Source organism: Palaemon carinicauda, chromosome 38, assembly GCF_036898095.1.
Source record: "Palaemon carinicauda isolate YSFRI2023 chromosome 38, ASM3689809v2, whole genome shotgun sequence".
Taxonomy (NCBI): domain Eukaryota; kingdom Metazoa; phylum Arthropoda; class Malacostraca; order Decapoda; family Palaemonidae; genus Palaemon; species Palaemon carinicauda.
Window position 1 is genome coordinate 5,266,233 of NC_090762.1, and position 12,500 is coordinate 5,278,732.

The 12,500-nt window shown below is 39.0% G+C and overlaps 1 protein-coding gene across 2 annotated transcripts in view; it reads left to right on the top strand.

The window, feature by feature from the left end:
* The window catches only part of LOC137630397 (uncharacterized), a 56,363-nt gene that overhangs the window by 18,668 nt on the left and 25,195 nt on the right, over positions 1-12,500 (top strand). For both annotated transcript variants that reach the window (XM_068361845.1, XM_068361846.1), the window contains exon 2: positions 10,465-10,505. In XM_068361845.1, the coding sequence (XP_068217946.1) occupies positions 10,465-10,505 (41 nt within the window). The remainder of the gene's footprint in view (positions 1-10,464; positions 10,506-12,500) is intronic.

Here is a 12,500-nt window from a genome sequence, read left to right on the forward strand (position 1 = left end):
GGTTCGCTTTCCCTTAGCCTACACATACATCGAATAGTCTGGCCTATTCTCTACAGATTTTCCTCTGTCCTCATACACCTGACAACACTGAGATCACCAAATAATTCTTCTTCACCCAAGGGGTTAACTACTGCACTGCAATTGTCAGCGGCTACTTTCCTCTTGATAAAGGTAGAAGAGACTCTTTAGCTATGGTAAGCAACTCTTCTGGGAGAAGGACACTCCAATATCAAAGTCATAGCCTCTGTACCATGGTCTTCCACTGTCTTGGGGTAGAGTTCTCTTGCTTGAGGGTACACTCGGGCACACTATTCTATCTTATTTCTCTTCCTCTTGTTTTGTAAATTTTTAATAGTTTATATAGAAAATATCTATTTCGATGTCACTGTTCTAAAAATATTTTATTTTTCCTATTTTCCTTTCCTCACTGCTATTTTCCCTGTTGGGGTATCTGGACTTAGCAAGTAGTAGTAGTAGTAGTAGTAGTAGTAGTAGTAGTAGTAGTAGTAGTAGTAGTAGTAGTAAGTAATAATAATAATATAACAGGAAACCAACGACCCGACGTCACCGACAAAGAAAGGTTTCCAAGCTATAGTGTCACTTCTGTTGGTTCATGGAACAAAGTCGTGTTGTGCCTGACGTCTGGTGGAACGATGCAGCATCGCGTCTCCTAGTTATTGGATCGACTTTGTGTCATGTCTGTTGATTAGTGGAACGGAGTCCTATTGTCTGTTAGTTAGACAAACAACGTCATGTTGTGTCTGTTGGCTGGTGGAACGAAGCCCTGTTAGGTCTGTTGATTGGAGTAACAAAGCCTTGAGGAGTTTGTTGGTTGGGGGAAAAAAGGCATGTTAAATCTGTTGTTTGGTAGAAAGACATCCTGTTATGCCTCTTAGCCGAAAAAGGACAACGAGTCATGTCTGTTAGCTGGCGGAACGATGTCGTGTCAAGTCTTTCGGAAGTAGAATGAAGTGTATCGGTTAAGGGAACGAGGTCGTGACGTGTCTATTTGGTTGACGATGTCGTGTCAAGTCTGTCGGAAGCAGAATGAAGTGTGTCGGTTAGGGGAACGAGGTCGTGACGTGTCTATTTGGTTGACGATGTCGTGTCAAGTCTGTCGGAAGCAGAATGAAGTGTGTCGGTTAGGGGAACGAGGTCGTGACGTGTCTATTTGGTTGACGATGTCGTGTCAAGTCTGTCGGAAGCAGAATGAAGTGTGTCGGTTAGGGGAACTAGGTCGTGACGTGTCTATTTGGTTGACGATGTCGTGTCAAGTCTGTCGGAAGCAGAATGAAGTGTGTCGGTTAGGGGAACGAGGTCGTGACGTGTCTATTTGGTTGACGATGTCGTGTCAAGTCTGTCGGAAGCAGAATGAAGTGTGTCGGTTAGGGGAACGAGGTCGTGACGTGTCTATTTGGTTGACGATGTCGTGTCAAGTCTGTCGGAAGCAGAATGAAGTGTGTCGGTTAGGGGAACGAGGTCGTGACGTGTCTATTTGGTTGACGATGTCGTGTCAAGTCTGTCGGATGCAGAATGACCCTGTGTGTTGGTTAAGGGAACGAGGTCGTGACGTGTCTATTTGGTTGGCAGAACAAGAGAGTGTCATGTCTTGGTTGTCGGAATATCATGTAGTGCCAATTGGTTGGAAAAAATTAAGTTGCATTAAGTATGTTGGTTGGCAAACCAACTTATGTTATGTCTATTGGTTGGCAGAAGGAATCATGTCATGTCTGTTGGTTGGCATAATTGTCTTATGTCTTAAATTTAGTCGGCCAAACTACGTCATTTTATCTTTTTTGGTGGGTGGAACGACATTATATCTTGGAATGTCTGTAGTTGCTAAATTGAAATCGTACTGTGTCTGTTGGTTGGGAGAATTACATCATGTTGCGTCTGTTAATCAGCTAAACAATGTCATGTGTTTCGTGGCTGGCGGAATGACAAAGTTATGTCTCTTAGCTTGACAAACGTCATTTTATGTTTCTTGACTGGAGGAGTGACATAATGTTATGTCTGTTAGTTAGCCAAACTACCTTGTGTCAGGCCCATTAGTTACCAGAACAACGTATTGTGTCTGTTGGTTGCCGGAGCGACGTTGTGTCGTGTCTGTCATATGGCAGAACAATGTCATGTTGTGACAACTGGGTGAACAATGCCTGTTGGTTTCCAGAACAAGATTGCGTCATGTCTGTTGGTTGGAGAAATGACATCGTGTTGTGCCTATTAGTTGCTAAAATGAAAAAGTTTCATGTCTGTTGGTTGAGACAATGTAGTCCTTTTGTGTCTATAGGTTGACAGAATGATGTTGTGTGGTATCTACAGGTATTGATGGCAAAACGACGTCATGATGTCTGTTAGTTGTCGCAACGAAGTTTCGTGGTTGTTGTTCGGTTCAATGAAGTTGTTTCGTGTCTATTAGTTGGTGCAATGAAGTCGTTTCGTTATCTCTTAATTGTCTGAGCGATGATGTGTCGTGTCTGGTTGGCAGAACGATGTTGAATCATGTCTATTGGTTGGTGGAACATCCTGCTGTGTCTGCTGGTTGCAGCAATAAAATCGCGTGGTGTCCTGCATATTGGTGGGCCAAATAACACTGTGTCATGTCTGTAGGTTGGAGGAACGATGTCAGCTCAATTATGGTAATGTCTTATCTTGTTCCCGTGAAGCAAGTGGTACTGACGATCTTTTCTGATGACTGGACGAAGGAAACCTTACTAAGGGGAGTTCCACCTTGGCCACCGTTCCATCTCCACCTCTGGAGATGCTGCTGTTGAAAGAAACAGTTGTCTCTTTAATGGTGGAAAGTTGTGCCAGATCTGTTAGTTGGCAGAATGACGTTGTGTCGTGTCTGTTATTATTATTATTATTATTATTATTATTATTATTATTATTATTATTATTACTTGCTAAGCTACAACCCTAGTTGGAAAAGCAGGATGCTATAAGTCAAAGGGCTCCACAGGGAAAATAGCTCCGTGAGGAAAGGAATTAAGGAAATAAACTACGAGATGTTTGAGAATAACAAAATTAAAATAAAATCTTTCATATATAAACTATAAAAACTTTAAAATAACGAGAGGAAGAGAAATATAGATTAGTGTACCCGAATGTATCCTCAAGCAAGAGAACTCGAACCCAAGAAAGAGAAAGACAATGGTACAGATGCTACGGCACTACCCACGAATAGAGAATAATGATTATAGGGTGACCTTCTCCTAGAAGAGCTACCCTTACCAAGACGAAAGTAGCTACTGAACTAAACAGTACAGCAATTAACCCTTTGAGAGAGGAATTGTTTGGTAATCTCAGTGTTGTTAGGTGTATAAGGACAGAGGAGAATGTGTATGGAATATCCTCAAGCAAGAGAACTCTAACCCAAGAAAGAGAAAGACAATGGTACAGATGCTACGGCACTACCCACGACTAGAGAATAATGGTCTGATTATAGGGTGTCCTTCTCCTAGAAGAGCTACCCTTACCAAGACGAAAGTAGCTACTGAACTAAACAGTACAGCAATTAACCCTTTAAGAGAAGAATTGTTTGGTAATCTCAGTGTTGTTCGGTGTATGAGGACAGAGGAGAATGTGTATGGAATAGGCTAGACTATTCGGTGTATGTGCAGGCAAGTAACCAGAGAGAGGGATCCAATGTATACTGTCTGGCCAAGCAAAGGACCCAATAACTCTCTAGCGGTGGTATCTCAACGGGTGGCAGAACATTTCTTCATGTCTGTTAGTTGGTCGAATGTCATGTCATGTCTCTTGGCTGGCAGAACGACATTGTGTTGTGCCTGTCATTTGTCGGAACGATATTGTGTTGTGCCTGTTATTTGTCGGAACGATATAGTGTTGTGCCTGTTATTTGTCGGAACGATATTGTGTTGTGCCTGTTACTTGTCGGAACGATATTGTGTTGTGCCTGTTATTTGTCGAAACGATATTGTGTTGTGCCTGTTACTTGTCGAAACGATATTGTGTTGTGCCTGTTATTTGTCGGAACGACATTGTGTTGTGCCTGTTATTTGTCGGAACGATATTGTGTTGTGCCTGTTACTTGTCGGAACGATATTGTGTTGTGCCTGTTACTTGTCGGAACGATATTGTGTTGTGCCTGTTATTTGTCGGAACGACATTGTGTTGTGCCTGTTATTTGTCGGAACGATATTGTGTTGTGCCTGTTACTTGTCGGAACGACATTGTGTTGTGCCTGTTACTTGTCGGAACGACATTGTGTTGTGCCTGTTATTTGTCGGAAAGATATTGTGTTGTGCCTGTTATTTGTCGGAACGATATTGTGTTGTGCCTGTTACTTGTCGGAACGACATTGTGTTGTGCCTGTTACTTGTCGGAACGACATTGTGTTGTGCCTGTTATTTGTCGGAACGATATTGTGTTGTGCCTGTTACTTGTCGGAACGATATTGTGTTGTGCCTGTTACTTGTCGGAACGACATTGTGTTGTGCCTGTTATTTGTCGGAACGACATTGTGTTGTGCCTGTTATTTGTCGGAATGATATTGTGTTGTGCCTGTTATTTGTCGGAACGATATTGTGTTGTGCCTGTTATTTGTCGGAACGATATTGTGTTGTGCCTGTTATTTGTCGGAACGATATTGTGTTGTGCCTGTTACTTGTCGGAACGATATTGTGTTGTGCCTGTTACTTGTCGGAACGATATTGTGTTGTGCCTGTTATTTGTCGGAACGACATTGTGTTGTGCCTGTTACTTGTCGGAACGATATTGTGTTGTGCCTGTTACTTGTCGGAACGACATTGTGTTGTGCCTGTTACTTGTCGGAACGACATTGTGTTGTGCCTGTTACTTGTCGGAACGACATTGTGTTGTGCCTGTTACTTGTCGGAACGACATTGTGTTGTGCCTGTTACTTGTCGGAACGATATTGTGTTGTGCCTGTTACTTGTCGGAACGATATTGTGTTGTGCCTGTTACTTGTCGGAACGATATTGTGTTGTGCCTGTTATTTGTCGGAACGATATTGTGTTGTGCCTGTTATTTGTCGGAACGATATTGTGTTGTGCCTGTTACTTGTCGGAACGATATTGTGTTGTGCCTGTTATTTGTCGGAACGATATTGTGTTGTGCCTGTTACTTGTCGGAACGACATTGTGTTGTGCCTGTTACTTGTCGGAACGACATTGTGTTGTGCCTGTTACTTGTCGGAACGACATTGTGTTGTGCCTGTTACTTGTCGGAACGATATTGTGTTGTGCCTGTTACTTGTCGGAACGATATTGTGTTGTGCCTGTTATTTGTCGGAACGACATTGTGTTGTGCCTGTTATTTGTCGGAACGACATTGTGTTGTGCCTGTCATTTGTCGGAACGATATTGTGTTGTGCCTGTTATTTGTCGGAACGACATTGTGTTGTGCCTGTTATTTGTCGGAACGATATTGTGTTGTGCCTGTTATTTGTCGGAACGACATTGTGTTGTGCCTGCTATTTGTCGGAACGACATTGTGTTGTGCCTGCTATTTGTCGGAACGACATTGTGTTGTGCCTCTTATTTGTCGGAACGATATTGTGTTGTGCCTGTTATTTGTCGGAACGACATTGTGTTGTGCCTCTTATTTGTCGGAACGACATTGTGTTGTGCCTGTTATTTGTCGGAACGACATCGTGTTGTGCCTGTTATTTGTCGGAACGATATTGTGTTCTGTCTCTTGACTGGCAAAACGACATTGTGTGTGGCCTGTTGGTTGGTGAAGTGACGTTGTGACGTGTATGTTGGTTAGAAGGACGACCTGTCCCAAAGCAAGAATGGCTACATTGGAATACATGAAAGAAATCTATAGCGTATGTCTGTTATGTCGTGAGGGTCTGTTGAATGTCGGATAGTGTGAATCTTTCAGCTTAAGTCTCCATCCATTTGTATATATTGTTTCTAGATCCAAATATTCTTTAACTTTCCTCTTTGTTTCTAATTCGTTTTAAACCAGTCTTGTGGTCTGTTCTTGCCAAATCTTCCCCCCGTCATTTTCGTGATAAATGTACGAATGTTTCCATATAAAGATAACAAACAAAATGTGATGGCTGTTGGCCCAAGCAAAACTCTAAAAACTACCTTGACATGTTTCACAAGTCAGGTCCCTAACCAATCACTCATCTTGAGAAGCCATAATCAATGTTTTTCTATTTTCTCCGGTATATAAATAATGACAACATCTACTAATCAATAGAGAGATCATAAATAAAGACCAGCAATTGAAATTCATTGACTGTACAGACGTTAGTTTGAAAATAAACTTGTAGGCTAATTGCTACCTTAGCATTGAAGAGAGCCGTGTCGATATACAAATTTTCTTTAGAGACGTCGTCAATTTTATTACTTTATTACTTGCACAGCTCGGGTACATGGGGTCGTGACCTGGATATAAATGCACACAAGGTACAACAATACATACACACGCACACAAAGTCACTTCCGCAATATGAATAATCATATCTTCAACACTACGCCTAGATAAGGGTGTGATATGCTTGAACCCTCTGTACGTATAAACTATGGTTAACTATTCGTTTTCATCTCACAGATTTCAAGATATGGTTTGTCGTAATCAGGGAAAGGCGTGATGCTCACTGGTAATTTACATACATACATACATACATACATATATACATATATACATACATAGTACATACATACATACATACATACATACATACATACATCCGAGAGCAACCTCACCTACACCTGGTCCTAATCTGGGAAAATTTGAGACCCCTAAAACATAGGTATGAGAGAGAGAGAGAGAGAGAGAGAGAGAGAGAGAGAGAGAGAGAGAGAGAGAGAGAGAGAGAGAGAGAGAGAGTGAGAGTGTGTGTGTGTCAAAGTCAAACACCTTTATTCCATTATAAAATGGTTATTCTGAGAGAGAGAGAGAGAGAGAGAGAGAGAGAGAGAGAGAGAGAGAGAGAGAGAGAGAGAGAGAGAGAGAGAGAGAGAGAGAGAGAGAGAGAGAGCCCTACACTGGAATAAGGGAGGCTATCCAGTACTAATATGTGACAGAGGGAAAACCTAGATGTTGCACAATGAAAATAAAGTAAAAAAAAAAAAACAGAGATAATAAAATAGAAAAACAGAAGAGGAAATAGAAGACGCTGATTAACAATTAACCATTCCAATCAAATTAAATCCAGTTAAATAAATGTGCTTACAGATTACGAATTCATGTTACCAGTATTGAAATCGTTTGACGAAATAGATTTAACTTTCATTGTAAAGTTGTCACTATAAACCTCTGTAATAAAGGTTCCGTTTTCAAGATTGCAATCGGATCTATGAACAGTTAGATATCGACAATTATGGCCAATACTTCGTGTATTTATGTTACAATGCGTTTTATAATGCGTTTCTTTACATAACTATATATACAACCACACACATACACATACTATATATATATATATATATATATATATATATATATATATATATATATGCGTATATATACATATATATATGTATGTCTATCTACCTATATACATATATGTGTATATATATATATACATATATATATATATATATATATATATATATACAGTATATATATATATATATATATATATATATACAGTATATATATATATATATATATATATATATATATATATATATATATATATAATTCTCATTAAATGTTAAAGCACTATTGTCATTAACTACTTTCAGGCAACAAATTTCTAGTTATCCTTATTCATGTCGGGGTTTAGCCAGTTTTCATCATCACACTGGCCACTGCGGATTGGTGACGTTGGGAGACTTTTGTCTGATCGCTCACAGCAAACCAACCTATAACTAGAGGGGCACTCAGTAGAGTACAGACCTCCGCCAAGGCAGCTTATTTCTTGTACGCGTGGATTTTCATACACTAAAAGATGAACCAAATTTTATAACTCTGTGACAAGGATGTCTAAACTTATGCCTGATTACGTGATATGGAAGTTTTACTCGTCCGTGACCTTGAACTTTGACCTTCCGGAATTTAATAATTTCCAGCTCTTTAAATAAGTATAAAATCCCAGCAAGTTTCATTACTTTACGGTTAAAATTGTGACCGCATGGCTGATGCCCGGAATTTGACATTTTGCTTGACCTTGACCTTGGACTCGACCTTGACCTTAGACCTTAACATGTATTAATCGGCATGGATCTTCCAACACTCAAATATGAACCAAGTTTGAAGTCTCTCTGACAACGATGTCCAAACTTATGGTTATGTGAATTGGACATTTCGCTTGACAGTGACCTTGACCTTTGACATTGACCTTCCAAAATTTAATAACTTCCTATTATTTACATAAGTTAATCCCAGCAGCCAGTTTCATTACTCTACGATTAAAAGTGTGACCAGGAAGCGGTTCACAAACAAATACACACACAAACAAGGGATAAAACATAACCTTCTTCCAACTTCGTTGGCGGAGGTAATTATGGGTGGCATGACTAGTGCAGCTTTGCTGATCATGGTGATACACACACAATATATATATATATATATATATATATATATATATATATGTATATACAGTATATATATATATATATATATATATATATATATATATATATATATATATATATATATATTGGAATGTCCGAAGCCTCTTCATTAACTGTCACCCAACTTACCTAACCAAAGATAACTTCAAAAGTCCTTAACAAAATTATAACCTTTTCAATCTTCTAAGAAAGAAAATATTGATCCTTTACTGACTTTCAATTCACTTTAACCAATGACAAAACTCCACATATCTATCCACCCTGCCTAGCTAGCTTACGGAATTCTCTTCCTTCTCCTGTGCTCCCCTACTCAAAGAATCACCCTTATTTGCTCGACTCAGTGTTCTACTATAGAAGAAAAGCAAGATTGACTGGGAACTTGAAAAGGAAGATCATGCTAATCATTATGAATCTACATTCATATGAAATGCTGTCCACTAGGTCTTATCAGTGAAGAAACTTACAGAGATACCTTATCAATTGAAAGCAATATAAGAGATTAATACAACTTTCTTAGTGTTTACAGTTTCTTATCCATTTTATGATGCCGTAGTATGAATACGAGAGCAAACTAAAGTAGAGGATATTCTAACATGTAAGAAAAATGAATGGACAGGATATATGAGAATAACTGATAAAAGATGGACATGAATAACAGAATGGTTTCCCTAGAGATTCAAACAAAGCAGGGGAAGAAAGAAAAGACGATGGATTGAAGAGCTAGGAAAATTTGAAGAGACACACTGGCAAAGAAAGACCATAAACAGAAGCGTGTGGAAGGCCATGTCCGAGGCCTTTGCCCTGCAATGGACTAGTAACAGAAGATGATGATGATAATGAATATGCTAACGGAGGGGTTAATAATAATAATAATAATAATATTTTCAAAGTCCCCTTATCAGCACTTACCCAACTGAAAACCAGGACAAAACATCTCTCACTCGATGAGAAAAGTGGCACAGACAAACGCCACAACCGTGTGAAACAGCCACAATCCTTGATACAACTACTGAGGGGTTTAAACATATTAAAGGAACCTTCAATGTTTGGTTGAATTCGCCATGGGTAATTTACGTTAAATGTGTATTATTTATAATCACATTTATTTCATTAAATTTCTTGATTGAATTAATCTATGATTAAATTTGTTATAATCACATTATTTACTTCATTGAATTTGTCGATTGAATTTATCTATGATTAAATTCGTTATCATTAACTCCCATGTTCTTTTTCTGTCTTGGAGAGAGAGAGAGAGAGAGAGAGAGATAAAAATTCCTTATCATTAACTCCCATGTTCTTTTTCTGTCTTGGAGAGAGAGAGAGAGAGAGAGAGAGAGAGAGAGAGAGAGAGAGATAAAAATTCGTTATCATTAACTCCCATGTTCTTTTTCTGTCTTGGAGAGAGAGAGAGAGAGAGAGAGAGAGAGAGAGAGAGAGAGAGAGAGAGAGAGAGAGAGAGAGATAAATTCGTTATCAATAACTACCATGTTCTTTTCCTGTCTTGGAGAGAGAGAGAGAGAGAGAGAGAGAGAGAGAGAGAGAGAGAGAGAGATAAAAATTCGTTATCATTAACTCCCATGTTCTTTTCTGACTTGGAGAGAGAGAGAGAGAGAGAGAGAGAGAGAGAGAGAGAGAGAGAGAGAGAGAGAGAGATAAAAATTCGATATCATTAACTTCCATGTTCTTTTTCTGTCTTAGAGAGAGAGAGAGAGAGAGAGAGAGAGAGAGAGAGAGAGAGAGAGAGAGAGAGAGAGAGAGAGAGATAAAAATTCGTTATCATTAACTTCCATGTTCTTTTTCTGTCTTGGAGGAGAGAGAGAGAGAGAGAGAGAGAGAGAGAGAGAGAGAGAGAGAGAGAGAGAGAGAGAGAGATAAACTTCCCAGGTTAAATATCTTAATCCCATTATCAAATCACTCATTTCTCCTTTTCTCTTTTCAGAAACAGCCGAAGACACTCGTTGCTCAAAATGACCATAAAAGGTAAAAAAGCGAAATGTTAACAAATGTGTCTTTCATTTTGTCTATTCAAAACAAAAAACAGTGTTCCATCTGATTTATCGTGTAGTCAATTCTCCATTTTAAGAGCATTGCCTGAGAACCACTAAACAATTAATGCTAGGATTTATCCAGTCATGTTAGGATTTATCCAGTCATGTTTGGAGTTATCCAGTCATGTTTGATAGTTCATAAGTTATTTGTTTTTTTCCATCTAGCTTTGTTTTCAAACAAAGGTATTGCTGAGACATAAAACCACTACCATTAAGGCTGAACATATAATAATTCTATTCTCTTCTACACAGACAATGTCCTCCTAAAATCCAATTATTTATTACAATTCACTTACCTTTAATCAGAGGTATATTTATTTATTTATTTATTTTTTTTTTTTTTTTTTTTTTTTTTGTAAAAATCCAGGTATGACTTTTCGAGTGACATTGCCAACAACCAAAAACACTAACATAACCAAAATCCAACCCTTTCTAACGGAGGTAACGAGACATTTATTTATCATAAAAAAAAAACTTTCTTCATAATACAGCCGAGGGGTACATAAAAAAAAAAAAAAATTACCCCCAACCCCCTTCTATTTCTTCTGTGATGAGAGGATAAAGTTCTGGGAGCTACTCGAGTCAGTGGTTCAAATTCCCACAGAGAAGGTTGCCATCAGCACAACCAAGGGATTCGAACCGAGTATCTTTTAATTCCCACAGAGGAGGTTGCCATCAGCACAACCAAGGGATTCGAACCGAGTATCTTTTAATTCCCACAGAGGAGGTTGCCATCAGCACAACCAAGGGATTCGAACCGAGTATCTTTTAATTCCCACAGAGGAGGTTGCCATCAGCACAACCAAGGGATTCGAACCGAGTATCTTTTAATTCCCACAGAGGAGGTTGCCATCAGCACAACCAAGGGATTCGAACCGAGTATCTTTTAATTCCCACAGAGGAGGTTGCCATCAGCACAACCAAGGGATTCGAACCAAGTATCTTTTTAATTCCCACAGAGGAGGTTGCCATCAGCACAACCAAGGGATTCGAACCAAGTATCTTTTTAATTCCCACAGAGGAGGTTGCCTTCAGCACAACCAAGGGATTCGAACTAAGTATCATTTTCCCGGACTAATCGTAAACCCTAATGACCTTTCTATAGTTTCCATCTCCTATTTCTGATCTTGGGTAGGAGCGGGTTTCCTAGATTTAATAAGGGATAAAGAGGGGAAATAAAGACAGCAAGACAAAAGATGAGAAAGGACATAAGCGCTATTGTTGGGACGACTTCAGGTTGCCCTTTTGAAAATGTTCTTACCCTTCCTCCTACAGACGGTTGAAACGCACCGTGTAAAAATGCAAGAAGGAAAATCGGTAGAAATTAACCTTTCCATAAATGTAATGAACTAGACAATGATTCTGAGTAGGAGTACTCTATTCGTAAGTTTATTAAAGTGCAGCAGAAATCAACATAAAAGCAAAACTGGACTGACTTTGTTGTTGCCGGAAGAAAAAAAAAAAAAAAAAAAAAAAAAAGGTAAATATACCACTTGCTCTTAAGCGTTTTAAAAGCGCACCCAACAGCCCAGACCACATTGTACCTGAACCGTGGCCCTGATTGATTGATTGATTGATTTGAGGTTTTCTGGCATCCTGACATCTAAGGTCATTGACGCCAATATCGTTTACTGTAATAGGAAAAAAAATTAAAAAACATTCAATTAAAACTATAAAGGCAAACATGTCTTTTTAAAAGTTAAATATCTTTCAGAAGACACTTCTGAATTAAAGTTTAAAATTACCCCTAGCATGATAGGACACATCATGTCCAAGAATCTTGGCAAAGTTGAACCTGCCATCCTCACCTCGAGCCTCAAACAGATATCTATTTCTTACACTACTATATGTGGGGCATTTGGTCAGCTAATGCCTAATGGTCAATGGTACCAAACAGTCGTCGTAATATGGTTGATGTTGGCCAGCC